This window comes from Barbus barbus, assembly GCF_936440315.1.
Source record: "Barbus barbus genome assembly, chromosome: 38".
Lineage (NCBI taxonomy): Eukaryota > Metazoa > Chordata > Actinopteri > Cypriniformes > Cyprinidae > Barbus > Barbus barbus.
This window is the reverse complement of record NC_136716.1, coordinates 6,656,287-6,675,928: the sequence shown is the minus strand read 5'-3', so window position 1 is coordinate 6,675,928 and position 19,642 is coordinate 6,656,287. Positions and strand designations below refer to the sequence as shown.

At 37.6% G+C, this 19,642-nt stretch overlaps 1 protein-coding gene across 1 annotated transcript in view; it reads left to right on the top strand.

Annotated features, from left to right (window-relative positions):
• Window positions 1-18,438, top strand: part of LOC306858044 (receptor tyrosine-protein kinase erbB-2-like) — a 34,059-nt gene extending 15,621 nt beyond the window's left edge. The window contains exons 12-27 of the mRNA XM_079398404.1: window positions 407-609; window positions 2,206-2,338; window positions 2,592-2,682; window positions 4,145-4,299; window positions 4,408-4,452; window positions 4,850-4,988; window positions 5,778-5,900; window positions 7,550-7,648; window positions 7,856-8,041; window positions 8,376-8,531; window positions 8,644-8,719; window positions 8,812-8,958; window positions 9,320-9,417; window positions 10,319-10,507; window positions 15,417-15,774; window positions 17,130-18,438. Of these exons, the coding sequence (XP_079254530.1) occupies window positions 407-609; window positions 2,206-2,338; window positions 2,592-2,682; window positions 4,145-4,299; window positions 4,408-4,452; window positions 4,850-4,988; window positions 5,778-5,900; window positions 7,550-7,648; window positions 7,856-8,041; window positions 8,376-8,531; window positions 8,644-8,719; window positions 8,812-8,958; window positions 9,320-9,417; window positions 10,319-10,507; window positions 15,417-15,774; window positions 17,130-17,458 (2,527 nt within the window). The 3' untranslated portion in view covers window positions 17,459-18,438. The remainder of the gene's footprint in view (window positions 1-406; window positions 610-2,205; window positions 2,339-2,591; window positions 2,683-4,144; window positions 4,300-4,407; window positions 4,453-4,849; window positions 4,989-5,777; window positions 5,901-7,549; window positions 7,649-7,855; window positions 8,042-8,375; window positions 8,532-8,643; window positions 8,720-8,811; window positions 8,959-9,319; window positions 9,418-10,318; window positions 10,508-15,416; window positions 15,775-17,129) is intronic.
• Window positions 18,439-19,642: the final 1,204 nt, after the last annotated feature.

Below are 19,642 nucleotides of genomic sequence, written 5' to 3'. Positions count from 1 at the left end.
AATTCTATGGAAGCCCGTTTCCGTCACTGAATAAAAAATGTAAAGGTTATTGTGACTTATCTCACAATTCTGACTTGTTTTCACAGAATTGTGAGATATAAATTCAAAATTGCGAGTTATAAAATCAGAATTACGATTTATAGTCACAATTGCGAGTTTTTTCTCACAATTGCGAGTTTATATCTCGCAGAGAATAGAATGAAAGTGTAGGTCATATGTCACACAAATAAATGGGGCTATGATAGATTAGTAGCTTTTCCACCTGAAACCCACCAAGAACAATTCAGCATTATAGCAAGGACATTTGCACAAGCAAGCTGGTCAGTTTTTCTGCTTAAATGTATATATATAGTAATCTACTTAGTGATCTAGTCAATGTATTTAAATCATTGTTCTCTCTCTGCAGGGGTGTTTTCTCTTTGGGAGTTCAATCTTTGCAGATCAAGTCTCTTGGGTTGCGTTCCTTGCGCAGTGTCAGTGGAGGCATAGTACTGATTCATAATAACTCCAGACTGTGCTACACCTCCTCTCTGCCCTGGAACTCACTGCTCCACCCCACACAGGGACCCAACCTCATCAGCAACAACAACCAAGACCAGCAAACATGTGGTAAGAACCCCGTCTTATGTTAGTCTGACTGGGGTGATGCATGCTCTACAATACAGTCATTTTAAATACAGTCCTGAATACCGTGCATCTTTAAGCATGACACATAGAAGGGTGACTATAAGCCCATCATGGCATTGAGTACCTTGTTGTTTTTTTCAAAACAGTTACAACATAATTAAAATATTATGTATGCAAATGTTCATTAAATACCAGCATTTTAACCCTATAGAGCCTACTGTATCATATTTGATATGCACATTTCTAAGGCATCTGAATGAACTATTATCACTGAAAAACATGTTGTACTCAGTATTCTACATGCCTTCTGTCACCTTTTGGTACAATTGTGAATTTTCAAGTATTTCTTTTTGCTTTTTTTAATTAAACATTAGAATAGCTTTTATATTTTTATGAGTATTTTAAAATGAACACTTACTGGACTGATGCAGCAAGGTTTACTTGATATCCATACACCATTTTTATATAAAAATGTGAGTATCAACTATGATACATCAGGCTTTTGAGGATGTCCATCTCGCAAATATCATCTTACTAAAATATACTATTGTGAGATATAGAGTTCTAAAGATTATAAAGATATAAAAAGTTATAAAGATCTCAGTAGTTAACATTCCAAGCTATTCATTTAATATTATTTTGGCCATATGCTTATCAGCAACTAAACCAAATGGTTCGTTTCGGCCTCTGAATAAAATTGAGGTGTTTTTTCCTGTATCATTCTATATAAGGCTTCAGAGCCTGATATATGAAATAAGATAAAAAAAAAAAAAATGCTAACTTGATTGTCTAAAACTTGATTTAAAACATTATTTAGTTTACAACTGGTTAAAAAATGAAAACTAATCAAAACTATCTGTTTTCAAAATATACTGAAATGTATTTGAAATAAGTTTATTTCATGCTTATTCATCAAGTATACTACAAATACATTTAAATATTTATGTACTTAATAAAAAAAGTCTGCAATTGTACTTTTGGTAACTACACTTTAAATATATTGCATTTAAAGCCTAATATTATTCAAAGATCATACAATCCTAATCAGTAGCGATATTAAAACACATTTTAGGCTTAAGGGTCACAGGCACACTGAGTCTGAAATTTTCGCGTGTGTTTTTCCGTTTTTTCGTATTCCTCATCCTTTCCTATCAAAATGCATGCAACGGATGCAAAAACGCAGAAAATTGAACCTGATAGAAAAATATTTATGACGGACGAACCTTCGGAGGCAGTGTGTAAACGTGACTGACACAACATGAGGTCGTATTTATTTTTTAACGTGCGAAAATTTCGGACTCCCAATAAAGTTTAATTATAATTTTTATGTCAGTAAGGCTCGAGCGATATGTAAGTAAATATGTTAATAGATTTGAACTACTGTATACCTAGTATGAAATAAATGTATTTTAAATATATGACTTTTTACTTGGGTATGCATTGTCTGAATTTATTTTTCAACTTCAAATTGTTAAAAAATGTGTTTGTTCCAACTTTTTAATGTCTCATAATGAGTAATATTCCATTACATGCTTCACTATGGAATCAAACACAAGACATTCTTCTTTCTCTGTGTAGTTTCAGAGGGGAGAGTATGTGACCCCCTGTGTGCAGATGCAGTCTGCTGGGGGCCAGGACCCAGTCAGTGTGTGTCATGTGTGAATTACAAACGTGGGACGGAGTGCGTGCAGCAGTGTAATGTCCTACAGGGGTAAGTACTGTATGAATAAGCAGATTTTTCCTTTTCTTGTTTTTTGTGCTTTGTTATGTTTACTTTCTAAAATACACATAGGAATCATATAGATTATTAGAATGTTGAATATTATGAACAGGGCTTTCAGTTTCAGACTTTGTATATACAGTATCAATAAATGCTAATGTCATACAATAGAATGTGGATTCATATGCTGTTGTGGTTTTTAAACGTTTACTGTTTTTCTGTACTTCAAATGCATTTCCCACAGGTCAGTGCGGGAGTTTGAGGATGGATTAAACTGTGTCCCTTGCCATCCAGAGTGTAAACCAGTCAATGACTCTGCCTCCTGTACAGGCCCAGTAAGATGTTAATGCAAAAACAAATATATTACCCTAACTCTACCTCTAAACCTACCCCTCACACAAAACTTTCTGCATTTTTAGATGTTCAGAAAACATTTTGTATGATTTCTAAGCTTGTTTCCTCATGGGAATCCCAAAAAAAAATCTGGTATTACTGTCATTGTGGGGACATTTGGTCCCATAATGTAGGTAATACCAGATAGACACACTCACACACACACACACACACACACACATGTTGGTTTTTGTGGTTTATGGGGACTCTCCATAGGCGTAATGTTTTTATACTGAACAAACTGTGTGTGCTATTGCCCTACACCAACCGTACACTTAAACTTAGCCCTCACAGGAGACTTTGTACATTTTTAGATTTCCAAAAAAACACCATTTAGTATGTTTTTTAAGCCTTTTGAATTACGGGGACATAGGCAGTGTCCTCATAAACCACCTTCATATTGTAATACCTCTGTCATACCCATGTCATTATACAAATTTGTGTCCTCATAAACCACATAAACATGCACACACACACACACAAACACATATATATATACAGTATATATATATATAATTTTTTTTTATAATACATAATTTGACACCAAAAATACAAATTTATTAATTACAAATACAAATATATTCATTAATTACTCGCCTTAATGTTGTAAAAAATAACAAATATGTACCATAACTTAAACAAAAATCAAATGTATTGTGATTTGTTGTATATTGCATGGTATATGTAGTCAAACCAAAAACTATTCAGACACCAGATATAATTAAATTTTTGATGTTTTTTTACTAGTGGGTGTGGGCCACTACAGTTAATTTATGTAAGTGAGGAAAATAAAGTAAACTGTTACGCATTATACCCAAACATTCTTCATACTGTGGACTACCAGTAAAATTGATAAAAAATTTGGGACCATGGGACTCTTTGACCTGACCATGTTTTCCTTAAGTATTTTTTCTTTAATTGCTTATGCGACCTTTTTACACTACAGACGGAACAAAATTTAACATTGCTTGGTAATTGGTTGATCTAAATTGGTATTATCTAATTGTGTACTTAAATTTAACAGCTGACAGTTGACAGCTATTCCACCTAATTCATTACATACCTTTCTATCAAAGGTATCTGACATTATCGAGATGAATTTGTTCTGATACAGTTTAACTTGAGTTCTTGTCATATTTTATTACCATTTTCTAAACTATTGTGAATAAACTGAAAATGTGAGAAATGTTGAAGGTGTCTGAATAAATTTTGGTTTGACTGTATGTATTCTTGTGTTTGCATTGGAAAATAGTCATACAGGTAGAACAACATGTGGTTGAGTAAATGATGAATTAGAATTTACATTTTTCTTTAGTATGCCCAAGTTTTATTTTGACATGAAGGTTTTTTTACATCTTAACAATCTTATATTAATTAATGTTTAAATTGTGTTTTTTTTTGCAGGGTCCAGAACACTGTAAGGAGTGTTTGCACTTTCAAGATGGAGACGTGTGTGTCGAGCGCTGTCCCAGTGGAGTGAAAGAGGACCAGCACACTGTGTGGAAGTACTTCAATGCTACGGGACACTGTCTGCCCTGTGAGACCAACTGCACCGTCTCGTGAGTCCCTCGCTGAGCCCATGGACTGTGATTCCATCTTTTTATATCAGCTCATGTGCAACACTTTAAGATTTGATATTACATTTTCTGTTTTGTGTTTACTGTCAGGTGTCCACTGGATGATAGAGGGTGCCCCATCCAAAAGAAAACTGGGTAAGACTTTATCAAATGTGTGTTATAATAAGTACATGCATTAGTAGTGTCTGCATCATTTTCAATTCTGCTCACGGTTTGAACAAACCTCTAATCTCAAGAATTAATCTTCGTAACTCTACCTTTCTTCTGGCGGACAATAAAACAAGGCAGAAATATGAGAAAGACCTGAGAAATATTTAGAGACCTGAATATAATAGGTTTACACATGATTTTAGGGTTTCGTGGCATTCGGGGTGGATTTTTAGCCTTGACCATCACCCACAACCCTAGCAACAATACAGAAATCCAACCCCCTAAAACATTTTAGACTTGTTGTGATGTGTTTTGCACATATCTTTAGCTATAGACTGCACAGTCTTGCTTAAATCGAATTGTTTGTTGCAAAACCCTGCAGGCCTGGGACAACAGTCGCAATCACAGTTGGTGGAGTGTTTCTTTTTCTCATTTTGCTGGCGCTGCTGGTGTTTTACTTGCGACGACAGAAACACCACAAAAGGAAAGAAACCATGAGGAGAATTCTACAGGAGCACGAGGTCAGAACTCTGCAGTGTGTTTCATTTGCATGTAGATGCTTTTCAATCCTCATTTTATAACTAAGAAAACATACTGTAACTTTCATAACTCAAACTCAGTACAAAAGAGCATTTATTGAAACTAAGCGGCAAAAATCTCAACTTGTCGAACTTTCTTTTGTCAGCTAGATCAATGCATTAGGATTTGTCTGCCATTTACACAACAAAGGGCCTATTCTATGTTTAGAAACACAGCTGATTTTGAGTTTGACGTCAGCATGTTGCAAGCTATTAACTCAGTCCTCTAATAAGCATAAACGTAGTACATGCAAATGCTGTGTAAAATAGTGCATTTTAATAAGAATTTAGATATTTTTTCGTACTAAATCAGTTTTGAAATTGTCATTTACATTGTACAAAATATTTACTTGAAGTCCCCCTGATATTTTAAATTACTAATAAATCATATTTGGTGGATATTTTCACTGAGCTTGTCACAGTGCATTATGGGAATGCTTTTCAGCAAAAGGATGGAAATGGCCAAATAAGGCATCTTCGAAGGCAGCAGAATTATGCTGCTTACCTTTCACCTTTTGCAAAATGCCTATGATTCGATAAAAGCCTGCTGGCAGCTGACTAAGTTGTGGAGTCTAAGAACTACCAATAAGAGTAAAATGTGGAACGGTCTGTCAAACATTGCAGTTTTCCTGGCCCTATTAAATGTAGTGAATATCTTCTGTTTATGCAGCCTGTTTGATTGACTGCTTCACATGTTGAGTAGTTTAAGGCATCTTATTTTTTTTCCTGAAGCTGGTGGAGCCCCTGACCCCGAGTGGAGCGGTGCCAAACCAGGCTCAGATGCGTATTCTCAAGGAGACAGAGCTGAAGAAACTAAGAGTGCTGGGTTCTGGAGCCTTCGGCACTGTCTATAAGGTCAGCTATCTGTTACCATTCCTCAACATCTCAATATTAGTTGTTCAGCTGGCACTCATAGCCCCGGAAATATGTGACCAGCATACTGCTATCTTAGCTCATAAACACGTTTTTTTTTATCCAGTCACCTGAGCAAAGAATGCAATTTGACTAATGCCTCTGGAGCTGCTGGAAAATGACTTAATGACAGTGCTGACTGGCTGATGGCACCACAAAAACTCATAGTCTCAAGACTACTGCCTAAGTCAGCAGACGGGGAAAATATTAATACTTTTATTTCAAGTTTTTCTGTCTACAAACTGACAAAGTAGAATGTTTTTGAGTGGTGTAGCTAAGACCTCTATTAGCCATACACAGAGGAATTTAAACATTCAACCTCAAATTTTATTTCTTTACATCAGTGGTTCCCAAATGTTTTTGTCAGCTGAACCCCTTAGATGTATCCCCTGAGATTTTATGTTAATATTTCAATAATTTAAAGCTGCAGTCCATAAGTTTTGCCTCTTTGTCACCATCTCTGTATGAAACCCGCAATTGCAGTTATTTGCAGAATTGTTTTCTTTACGTGGGTTGTGCACCAGCACGGCTCCTCAGCTCAGATTAATCTAATGTTTTGATGTGTGGCTGTCAGTCACCTGACTGGTGTGGATCATACATACAGTGGTGTGAATTAGCGTTACATGTAGATTTAAATTTATTTACAGTCTAATCTCTAATTGTCATACCATTTGAATTTCATATAAAGAAATATTTTTAACCCAAAAAGCAAATTATTCTAGAACTGGTAATCCCACGTAGGCTATCTGTAATCAGATGCACATTTAAAACTAGAATATAATGTAATTTCAGTCACTTACATCACATGTGTTTCATAAACATATAATCCTTTCTGGATTACAATCCGCCATCAAAAGGATAAATTGAATTATTCCAACTGCTGTGAGCAAAGGCTATTAATGATCCGCCACCTGCAGCATTCTCACATGCGATATAGCCTATACTGGCCGGGATGCAGCTTTAACAACACGTTTACATGTTCATAGTCCTTTAATGTTGGATAATGGTCACATGACATACAAGTAGCTAGATAAAATGTAAAAAATTTGTAGTAAGGGTTTTTACTTTGTTAGTGGACTTTAACGTGGACTCAAACATCTTTTAGTTGTGATAGTGTCACAGTCCATATTACTTTCACAATGGTGTTTTAGGACCAGTGATAAAAATGAAGACAAGTATATTTCTGTTTAAAACTACTATAAAGTACTTTCAAATAAAACATGAATATTGATTAACAGTCATTATAATAATTTGTTGTTATTTTCTGGGAATCAAGCCACTCTGAGACACTAAAAAGCACTAGATTGTAAGCTTCTGATGTGTCTCGTGTGTAATGAACATTACCGTGCTTCACTCTGAAATATGCAGTGCATCAGACTGTACATTTAATTAAATTGTTGCCTTTGATTTGAATTTATTTGTTTTCATTTTATATTTGTTATAATTAATTATTAGCTTCTCATCAACTTAACAAACCCCCAGCAAACCTCCCTTTGTGCACCCCTGTCTGGGAAACCTTGCTCTACATTATCATTATCATATCTTTAATGTAGTTTAACCGCATTCATGCAGAGTTTCTCTCATTTCACCAGGGTATCTGGGCTCCTGATGGAGAGAATGTCAAGATCCCAGTGGCCATCAAAGTTTTGCGTGAGAACACCTCGCCCAAAGCCAACAAAGAAATCTTGGATGTAAATGTTCCTTACATTCCCATATTTTACTGTAATATTAATTTCCTTTTAACATTTTTTTTTCATCTGTGTTACAAAGATTAAGAGGACTCTTCTTCCTTATGTTACTAAGTGTTTATTTCATGAGGATATGTGTGACTTTTTCTGTATATGTGCATCAAAGACTATAGAATACTTAAAGGGACTTGGATGTGTATCTCTCCACAGGAGGCATATGTGATGGCGGGTGTAGCGAGCCCATATGTTTGCCGTTTGTTGGGTATCTGTCTGACATCAACAGTTCAGCTGGTTACTCAGCTCATGCCGTACGGGTGCTTATTGGACTATGTCAAAGAGAACAATGACCGCATCGGCTCTCAGTACCTTCTCAACTGGTGTGTACAGATTGCTAAGGTAAGAATGTCACCTCCGCTGATGGCGGCAGACTATACTTATTTAATTTGCAGACTTTTACAATTTAATACACAAGCTAAGCCACATCACATTTTCAGTTTTAGATGGATTGGCAAATGCTTTGCCAAAGAAATGACACAAAATACAACATACAGATCTTTTTTTTTATTTTGAGAAGTGTAAAAATATTTTAGGATTCAATATGAAAGACTGTGATGCCATAGTCTAGGTAATTCATTGGAAACACTGCAGTTACTCGCATTCATTTGCAGACTCTTCTCAGCTACATGTCCATTTTGTGCTCGTTCTCATTTCTGTTTCTTTGTGTACCCAGGGAATGAGTTACCTTGAAGATGTCAGGCTGGTTCACAGAGACCTTGCAGCTAGGAATGTTCTGGTCAAAAACCCAAACCATGTGAAGATCACTGACTTTGGGCTTGCCAGACTGCTGGACATAGATGAGAAGGAGTACCACGCTGAAGGGGGAAAGGTGTGTCTATATGTTGCTTTGGTTGAACTGCTGAAAGTGAATTTGGAAACAGTTTCTGGAAATCTACTACCTGTGTTTATTGAGAATATGATTATGTGTATGTGTTGAATAGGTGCCAATCAAATGGATGGCGCTTGAGTCCATATTACACCGGAAGTTTACTCACCAAAGTGACGTATGGAGCTACGGTCTGTATCCACATGGGTTTACAGTTTCTCTACTGTAATTGATAACCCTCTGGCTTAAAATAACCTTTGAGGCTTGGCTCTTTCCATCTCAGGGGTGACTGTGTGGGAGTTGATGACCTTTGGCATGAAGCCATATGACCTCATACCAGCACGGGAAATTCCAGACCTACTGGAGAGGGGAGATAGACTCCCCCAGCCGTTCATCTGTACCGAGGATGTATACATGATCATGGTCAAATGTTAGTGTTAATTTCTAACGATAGTAAGGATTAGCACAGACATTTGTGTGTATATTTGATTCAAAGTTACGATTCAGAGTTTTCCTTTTACTTCTCTGTCAAATTGTTGATTACCACACAAAACAATCTTGACATGTTTTAGATTACACTTTCCTCAAAAAGTGTAAAAACTTTCAGGAAATTGCTGTTGAGTCTCTCAACATCATAACTTCTGCATAGCGGCTTTTGTTTTTTACACACTGAGAGACAAGTCAAAATAATTTCCTGTGTTAATTGACAAGATGTCACAGAAGATTTTCTTAGGGTTTAAAATATATTGAATATCTAGGGAATTTCTTTTGACCGTATGACCCTATGCCAGGTTGGATGATCGATCCTGACAGTCGACCACGATTTAAGGAGCTGGTGGAGGATTTCACCATCATGGCACGTGATCCCCCACGTTATGTAGTCATTTTGGTGCGTGCATTTTTTATATTTTGCCTTTATGAACAATCGGAATAATGTAGGGCTGCAACTAACAACTACATTGAAAAGCAAATATATATAATCTGTATATAATTATAAATATTCTATTGATTATATTTTAGAAAAAAATTATATTCCACATCTTGCCCAATGATCTCCTTCCAAAAAAAAAAATTATAAGGGCAAAAATTGTATGTATAAAATATGCTGTACAAAAATGGTGCTGATATGCTCATGCATATCCTAGTGATGCCATTATTTACTTAAAATACATTTATTTCATACTAAGTATACTTTAGATCCATTAACATTTATTGACATATCACTTAAGACTAATGATATAAAATTATAATCAAACATTATTTGGAGTATTTCTTTATCGCACAATGCACATTTCTTAAAAGTATGCCTAAAATGTGTTTTAATATCACTATTAATGTGGACTGTATAATCTCTGATTGTATGATAATACCAGTCTTTAAATGCAAGATATTCAAAGTGTACCTGAGGTATAATTGCAATAGTTCCACTTGAGCACAATCAAATATACTTCAGTATATCTTTAGTTCGACTTCAGCACTACTTCCGTACAACTAAAAGTACATTAAGCACAAAATTAGTAGTTCCAATTTAGCAGACTTTTAGTATACCAGTATAGCAAAAGTACAATTGTAGGGTATTTTTATTAAGCACATAGATATGTAAATGTACATTTAGAAAAAAATAAATATATTTCAAATACATTTTAGTATGTTTTTTCCACTAGGGTAGTGCAAACCGAGTAATAATGAGGTTTGTTGTTGATCATTTGTATTTCATAACCTTTTGCAGTGATGTTTTGACATAGACATAGATTGTGGTGGTTTTCAGTTTTTTTTCCTGCTTTTTTCAGAATGATGATCAAATGAGTCTGTCAAGTCCTGTTGATAGTGAGTTTTACCGCACACTGCTGGCAGAAGAAGGGGGAAATGTGAAAGAGTTACTGGATGCAGAAGAATACCTGGTGCCTCAGCCCGGTGGCATCTTCAACACACAAGGAGAAATGAGAGCCAACGGACCCAGCAGACACCACTCTCACCGGGTCAGAGATGATTAATAGAATAATAACATATAATAATAGATCATAATTATGTATGCCCTCTTATTGTTTCAAACTTATTTTTCTTCTGTGGAACAACCTGAGAAGGTTTAAAGAATGTTCATGCTGCTCTCTGTAGTGACCAGGGGCTGGGAATGGAAAATCAGCAGTTGAAACTGTTTCAGGAAATTATAATATTCAAATAAAACTACAGTGCCCTCCAAAAGTATTGGAACAGTAAAGACAAAATTGCTCTGTTGGCTGTGGAGTCAAGACATTTACAAATGAATATGAGACAACACTACAGAATGTCACATTTTATTATTGGGTGATTCAGCACATAGATGTTTTACCAGCTAAGAAGTTCAGCACTTTTAGAGTTTCATCCCTCTATCTGATGTGAGCATAAGTATTGGAACAGTTGCCTCACAGGTCTTTCTAAGTGATCAGCTGTGTCCTGTTGCATTAATTCTTCAGATATTAAAAGCAGGGAATGTGTCGTATCAGTTATATCCATTACTTCTGTATTCTGAATCTTGCATTCGATGATGACACACACAAACCAGGATGAAGATGAGGGAGCTGACTTTGAGAGAAAAGAAAGCAATTTGGATGCTGAAAGAAAAGAGGAATTAGAGCTCTAGCAAAAACAAAGGGCATGGAGAAATCAAGAGTTTGGAAACCACCAGCGACACCAGCAACCAACAACTACCTGATCGGCTGAGAAAACAACAGTAGTTGATGACAATCAAATCATAAAAGCTGTGAAAATGAAGCCTAAAAGACATGTCTGTAAAATCACCAACAACTTCCAGAAATCTGGGGTGATGCTCCGACAATCTACTGTCCTCAGGAGACTTTGACACAGAATTACAGATGCTACACAGCAAGATGCAAACCTCTGACCAGCACCAAAAATAGAAAGGCAAGATTAGAGTTTGCAAAAAAGCACAAAGGTGAGCCAGAAGAGTTTTGGAACTGTGTTTATGGACCGATGAGACAAAGATGAACCTTTATCTAAGTGATGGGAAAGCAAAAATGTGGAGAAAAAAAGGGAACTGCAAATGATCCCAAGCATACAGCCTCATCTGTAAAGCATGGTGGAGGTGGTGTCATAGCATTGGCATTCATGGCTGCCTCTGGAACAGGCCATCTCAACTTTACTGATGACTTAATGTATGATGACAGTAGCAGGATGAATTTGGAAGGGTACAAAACCATCTTGCCTACCAATATTCAAGAAAATGCCACCAGATTCATTGGAAAGGGCTTCATATTGCATCAGGACAATGACCCAAAGCACCCCGCCAGTTCAGTCAAGGAATTTATAAGGGCAAAGAAATGGAAAGTCTTAGATTGCCCAAGTCAATCTCCAGATTTAAATCCGATTGAACATGAATTGCACCAGCTGAAGAGGAGAGTAAAGGCAGAAACTCCCCAAAACAAGCAACAATTGGAATTGGCTGCATTAAAGGCTGGGAAAAGCATTTCAAAGGATGAGACCAAGAGTCTGGTGATGTCTATGGGTCACAGACTCACTGCTGTGATTGTGTGCAAGGGATCTGCAACTAAATAATAGCTTTTAATCTTTTATATCTGCCTTATGTTCAACTGTCCCAATACTTATGCTCACATCAATGAGTGGGATGAACTCTAAAAGTGCTGTTCTTTTTATTTGGTAAAACATATATGTGTTGAAACGGCTAATAATAAAATGTGATTAACTAATTAATGACAGGAACACAAGGAAAACTAGGTTACAGAACAAAAATAAACAACATTAAAAAATAACTAAACTGTGACTGATCACCCCCCTCTGGAAAGGCGTCACCTCGCATCAATAGAGAGTCCAAAAAGGAGGCAGGAGTGGGTGAAGGGATTGCGAACATACAGAGTCCGAGGCATGGGCGAAGGGATGCCAGAAGAGTATGGCGGACAGAAGACAGGTGTGGCGAAGAGACATAAATAGAGCAAATGGGACCAGGGAGGAACCGAAGGAGGAAGGAGTCAGGGAACAGCCGGGCGTCGCAGAGGGAGGATGAAGAGCTTGAGGAGGATGAGACAAGTAGAATACAACCAGAGCCCAGCCAGGATGAGGGCCCACAACGGAGTCGCTGGAGGGAGGAGCCATGCTGGAGGCCTGGGAGGTGGAACCAGGGATTCGAGCTCCTTCGATGACGCCGGCAATGGAGACCCAGACGAAGCTGAGCAGACACAGAGCCTGGGCGACACAGAGGATCCGGAGAGCCAAGGCGAAGATGTGGTTCCGGAATAACACGGTGGAGCCGGAGTGACTGAGGATGAAGGTGAAGCCAGAGGGAAGGAAGAGCCTGACAGAGCTAGAGGGATGGAGGGATGCGGTGAAGCCAGAGGAGTGTAATCCAGAGGCGGCAGATGGTCGACGACTGACTAAGGTGGAGCCGTAGGGACGGTGGGATGATGGGCCATGGTGGAGACGAGGGAGCTAGGAGCCAAGGCAGAGTCAATGGGTTGCAGGGCCGAGGTGGATCTCAAGGATCCAGTAGGGTTCCAGAATCGGATACTTAAGGTCAGGAATCGGATACTTGTTGTCAAATTAAAATTTTGATTCCGCTTATCGATTCCTATGCGCTTTTTTTTTTTCTTTTTCTTCATCTGTGAGGACCGGTGTGACCTAGCGATCTGCCAGGACCTTGCTTGCTAATCTAAACGCTCCAAAGTTACGCTGCATTTGCGATCAGAAGCCACAAAAGCTAAGTATAATATCTGTGATAGCTAAACATTTTGCAAGAGAGGTGTCACCACCAACATGACATTAATTTAATAGATCATTAAAGGACGCGAACATGATTCAAACACCAACGTGATTCTATTCCTAAATTACAATAATTCCTCAATATTTGTCGTGTGCGATCACAATGTTGTGATCACTTGGTTCGTCCGTGCAGCATGCGATTACACCCGTGTGATTTGAACATTTAAATCTGCATTCGTGCTGCTGCTGACCTAATGTATATGAATGAAACAGCTTCACAGTCTTTTCAACCGCACACAGTATCATTATTTCTGTGTTACAAACATTCAAATCACAGAAGCACTGTTATAAAAGTTTATAGTTCAGATATAAACTCTTGATATGTACGGTAGCGATTAAAATAGAGTAAATCTCCTTTTGAAAGTAATTTGACACTTCAAATGAAGATTTATCGATTACATTGTTACGCCAGTAGGTGGTGAAAAGGGTCTGTTAAAATGTATTTGTCTTTGAAACATACAAGAGATTCGTTCAAGGATGCTGATTCATCCAGCAATGAAACAAGCACATCCTGAGTGAGTCATTCATACATTACATGTGATTTTGTTTAATTGTCTAATATTTTTTTCTTCAGAATCATGAGAGAACCACAGCTTCCATTGGGAAAAAAATAAAAAAAAATAATTTATCCGGAATCATGCAGTTCTATTTTGCACACCAACAGCTCTTAAAGAGTCAAGTTTTTATGTAGCCTGTTGATTTTTGTTCATGGTATTCAGCTCCAATAAATGGTTTGCAAAAAAGAGACACAGGATAAATGTTTGATATCATTATTTAATCACATTGGAATCGAAACTGGGAATCTAAAAGAATCGGAATCGATAAGCAAAATCGGAATCGATAAAATTCAAACGATACCCAACCCTAGGATCCAGTGGCTGGAGGCAGAGACAGGGGATCCTCACGCCTGAGCGGAGCTTGCGACTGGAAGACCTGATGCGAACACACATAGAGGATGGCGGGCTGAGGGTGAGCAGAGGGGATGACAGGTGGCAGCGGAGATAGGACTTGGCTACTTGGCAGGAGAAGGAGTGCTTGGCTGGCATAACAGGTGGAGGAAGATGGATGCATGTCCAAAGTGGTGCCAGAGGGGCGAGCAAGACAGGCGGAGTACGTAGGGTTACAGTCCATGGTGGAGATGATGGGACTTGAGGCGAATGAGGAGCAGCCTCAGCTGCAGCTGGCAGAGACTGTGTAGGGGAAGTGACAGGCAATAGAGGAGAAAGAATGGAGTCAAAGTTAGAACTAGAAGGCAGAGGTGGGATAGGGAGGATGGGTGGGCGTTTGAGGGACTTAGGTGGTTCAGGGCAGGAGGGACACATAGAAGACACAGAAGATTTAGGGCTGGATGGAACCAGCGGAGACACAGAAGATTTAGGGCTGGATGGAACCAGTGGAGACATGGAAGTTTTAGGGCTGGACGGAACCAGCGGAGAGGCAGAAGAATTGGGGCTGGAGGGAAACAGAGAAGACAGAAGGCAAGGGCTGGATAAAGTCACTGAAGACAGACAGACAGGACTAGAAGGAAGAGAGGGTTTATGAAAGAGGGGATCAAATAATTCCAGCAAATTTCCAGAGGCCAGTGACAGCTCACCCTCAGTGGTGGGAATGTGGGCGGGGCCATCATCCATGCCCTGGTACTCCACTAAGATTCCTACAGGCATGATCGATGAATCCAGCTCGCACACCTGTTCTGCTCGTCTGCGAGAAGTCTGCACCTTGGGGCTGGACGCTGATGTGATCCTCGACATCCGCTTCGTCGACTATGAATGCGGATCCTCCACAGTGCGAAGTTGATTTAACTCTTTATAGTCCAGCACGGGTCTCCGTGGGGCATGACGAAGCGAATGTCGTCGTCCAGCCCGTAACGAAATCCCTCCATCAAGCAGACCTCATCGCAGCGGGCAAAATGGCAGGCATCCAGAAACTCCTCTATGTAGTCTGGTCATGAGCTGGTCATGTGCTGGTCCTGAGAACCTAACCCTAACCCAGCTTAAACCAGCTCAAACCAGCAGCCATGCTTCAAAACATACTTAACCAGCATATGCAGTTTTTTTAACAGGTGCAGTCCCTGAACTGCTGACAATCATATAACTGTTTTTTGTTTTTCTTCTCCAGAGTACAGCTCAAGGCTTAGAGGTGGATGGAATGCCAAGCGGGAGGGAATTGTACTCTTCCGTCAGCATGCTGGGGCAAAGTCAGTACCCAACTCTTCCTGTGAGGGCAACAGCCAATGGCATGTGGTCTGGTACACAATACCCATCTCTAGTACGGAGCATATCGTACCATTCAGCTGGAGGCCAATCAGACTCAGTGTTCTTGGACGGTTATGTGGAGGACAATGACACTCCATCCAGTCCTTGTCGCTATTCTGAAGACCCCACCATTCCCAATGGCATAGATGGAGAGATGGAGACTGATGGTCCTATCAGTTTCCTTTCACACACACTGCCACGTGGAGCACACACACAACCTGGTGAGTGAAATATATCATTTGCAGTAGGCAACTCATTTTACTTCCATAGTGACATATTTTTGATTAAAATAGTATTTTGCAAAATAAGAGGTACATCATCCAAATGAAAGAGTGATTTAAAGGGAAATCAAGTTTTGATTAAATATTATAACGACATAAATATATATGTACAGGTTGTTTTTGCATATTAAAATTCACCTCAAAATGGACTATAACCAATAAATGGCAATGTTAAAATGCTATATATTATTATTATTATTTATAAATTAATAATATAATAATATTATATTTATTTATGATTAATAATACTTACTAATAATACGTAATACTTAAAAAATATTACTTATATGATATTTTATCATCTACAGTGTTGGGGATTAACTAGTTGCATGTAACAGAATTACGTAATTTAATTACAAAATAAATGTAACTATAATCTCTTACAGTTACTGAGAAAAAATGTGTAATTACATTAGTTATGAAAATGTTAACGATTACAAAGGGGGTTACATCTGAATAATTTCACACACACACACGTTGTGTTTTACATGTTTTATTTTGACATTCCATAAGCGTAATGGTTTTTATACTGTACAAACTGTATTTTCTATCGCCCTACACCAACCCTGCACCTAATCCGACCCCTCACAGGAAACTTTCTGCATTTTTAGATTTTCAAAAAACTTTATTCTGTATGATTTATAAGTTTGTTTCCTCATGGAAACCTAAAAAATGTCACCACAAGGTCAAAATTTACTAGTATTACTATACTTGTGGGGACATTTGGTCCCCATAACGTGATAAATACCAGGTACATACACACACACACACACACACAGATTTCATTTATTTCTTTCCCAAATTGCATTGAATTGTTTAAAATATGAGACACCAATGTTTCATGAGTTCAGGACACAGAATAACACATACTTATTCGATAACTGTTTTATTTCCTGTTTGGGTTTATGTATATGATTAAAAGTAATGATTTAAAGTAATCAGTTACATCACTTTAAAAAAGTAATTAGAATAGTTACACTATTTATTACATTTTAAATCTGTAACCTATTACATTTACCGAAGTAACCTTCCCAACACTGATCGTCTAAATTAAAAAGAATACACTAAATGTGTATTATCGGCCATTCACTGATACTGTACCAATATATTGTGCATTTCAACAATTTTAGCAAACACTTAACTAAGTCTCACTCCACTTTGTTGTTGATGAATATCCTTTTTCCCGAATAAGCACATTACATTAGAGAAATTAAAGCTGCCATTTCACGCTCACTGCAACACTTTTAATGCCATGATTTCAATGCAGTGTTTTTAAATATTCTCTTTGATTGCAGAGTATGTGAACCAGGACGTCCCATGTGAGCGTCCCAGCACACTTCCACGCAAAGTGAGCGAGAGGAGATTCATTAACGGTCTTTATACAGGGAACAGTGTGGAGAACCCAGAGTACCTGGTGCCAATGCGCAACATCTCCCCCATTTCACCCGCCTTCGACAACCCCTACTATCATGATATCGCAGCTAAAGCTCAGGCAGTCGCCAGAGCGTCCATAAATGGAAGTACGACTCACAGGCAGCCCAATGGTTACATGACCCCCACAGCAGAAAACCCAGAGTACCTGGGCTTAGCAGAGACATGGAGCGGTCAGATGGAGTATACTTGAGAGGAAGCATATTCGGTACAGTTTGAGTGCAAGCGTGAGCGGTGAGGTTGTGTGCATGAGCGAGCGAGTGAGTGAGTAAAAGACGTATTTTGTGAAGGACATTCTCAATCGGAATGGTTTCTCATGGCTTTCTAACTAAATCATTATAACTATGTAGCATTCTGTTCTGGAGTTGGATCTTGAAGATGGATGCATTTCCAGTCTTTGCCAAAAAGTCAGCCATCTGACAAAAACATGGTACGTTGCTTTTTTTTTAAGACTGCTTGAATGATGTTAACACTGGATAATGTACACTACACTGAGGACTTTTTGGGGGGGATTTTTTGCTTTTGGTCATCTCGTAAAAACATTACCTTTTCTGGAGATTCAATTCAATTCCAAGCCAGGACCGTACACACTGCTTTCAAGAGCGCTGCGTGAGAGCCGGACGGGGAGCTGGACACAATCAAAGCCGCTCTGTTCTGTGTGTAAAGGCCCTGGGTGAGCAGCTACAGTGCCAGCGAATGAAAGACTGACATTTTTGCCATACGAAATGGGCATTGTGTGTTCAGCGACACAACTGGCTCTGAAGATTCATCAACATTTCTTATCTGTGACATATCCAGGTTTTCTGATTTGTTTGGGTATTTTTTAAATTCCTTGTGTTTGAGCATCGACTATCTTCATTATGGGCTGGGTAACAGTTGTACAGATGTATATGTAGAGCAACAGGTGTCCAGGTCATATTGCACCCTGATTTCAAATATTGTGCATAAAGAAAATTCTAATGCATTTGTTAAGATGTTTGCTTAAGATTGTTTTATTATAATTAATTCAATTTCCTCCCCAGAATCTCATCAGTGTACATATTAACTGTTGTTCAAAAGTTTGGATTGATACTTTTATTCAGCAAGGTTGCATTTGATTAATTTATACTATAAAAAAGTAACTGTAAAGACTATTTAGTTTGTTTAAAATAAATGCTGCTCTTTCTATTCATCAAACAATTGTGAAAAAAAATGCATCATGGCTTCCACAAAGATATTAAGCACCAAAAACCACATTGTTAATTATAAAAAATGTTTCTTGAGCAGCAAATCAGCATATTAGAATGATTTCTGAAGGATCACGTGACACTGACGACTGGAGAAATGGCTACTAAAAATTCAATGTTGCCATCACAGGAATAAATTACATTTTAAAATTAGTGCTCTTAAACGATTAATCGCGATTAATCGCATACAAAATAAAGTTTTTGTTTGCATAATATATGTGTATATTTATTATGCATATATAAATACACACACATTTGAAATTTTTTACATGTCTATATTTATATTCATATAATTTATATTTTAAATATATTTAATATATAGTCATAACATTATTCTGAAATATAAACATGCATGTGTGTGTATTTATATATACATAACTGTACACAGTACACATACATATATGATGTAAACAAAAACCTTTATTTTAAATGCGATTAATCAGGATTAATTGTTTGACAGCACTAATTAAAACAGAACACAGTTCTTTTAAATTGTAATAATATTTCACAATATTAGTTTTACTGTATTTTTGATAAAATAAATTAAATCTTGATTATTATAAACTTTTGAACGGACGTGTTTGTATATTTTATATATATATATATATATATATATATATATATACAGTATAATTTTCATCGTGCATGAATGGAGGAGTTCTTAATTAAAATAAATGTCATGATGCAAAACGTCTTACTGGTACTGATAGAACTCATTTTCTTTAGGCAAAAATATGGTTTGTTTTGGTCATTTTGATTTTGGGTTGAAATATGACCTGGATATATCTTGAGGTAAATATGTTTATCTCCCTGTATGTTTTTTATTATGATGTTATCTGATGGAATTTCTTCTTTTCAGTGATGAATACAATGTGGTATTAACTGATGCGAAGGGGCCCTTGCTATCAGAACGAATGGTTTATTTGTAATAAGATGTTGAAATCAATGTTTAACCCCAGATGTGATCAGTGGAAGTTCATAATGTCAATTGTGGTTATTTTATAAGAACTTCTTCTAGGCACGACACATCCTACTCATTTAAATTTGCCTCACATGTACGCAGAAAGACGGCTAACACTAAACACAGTGTTGTGGAGTAAATACTTCATGTTTAAGAATGTGGTCTGATTTCCATATATTAGCAGCTGTGG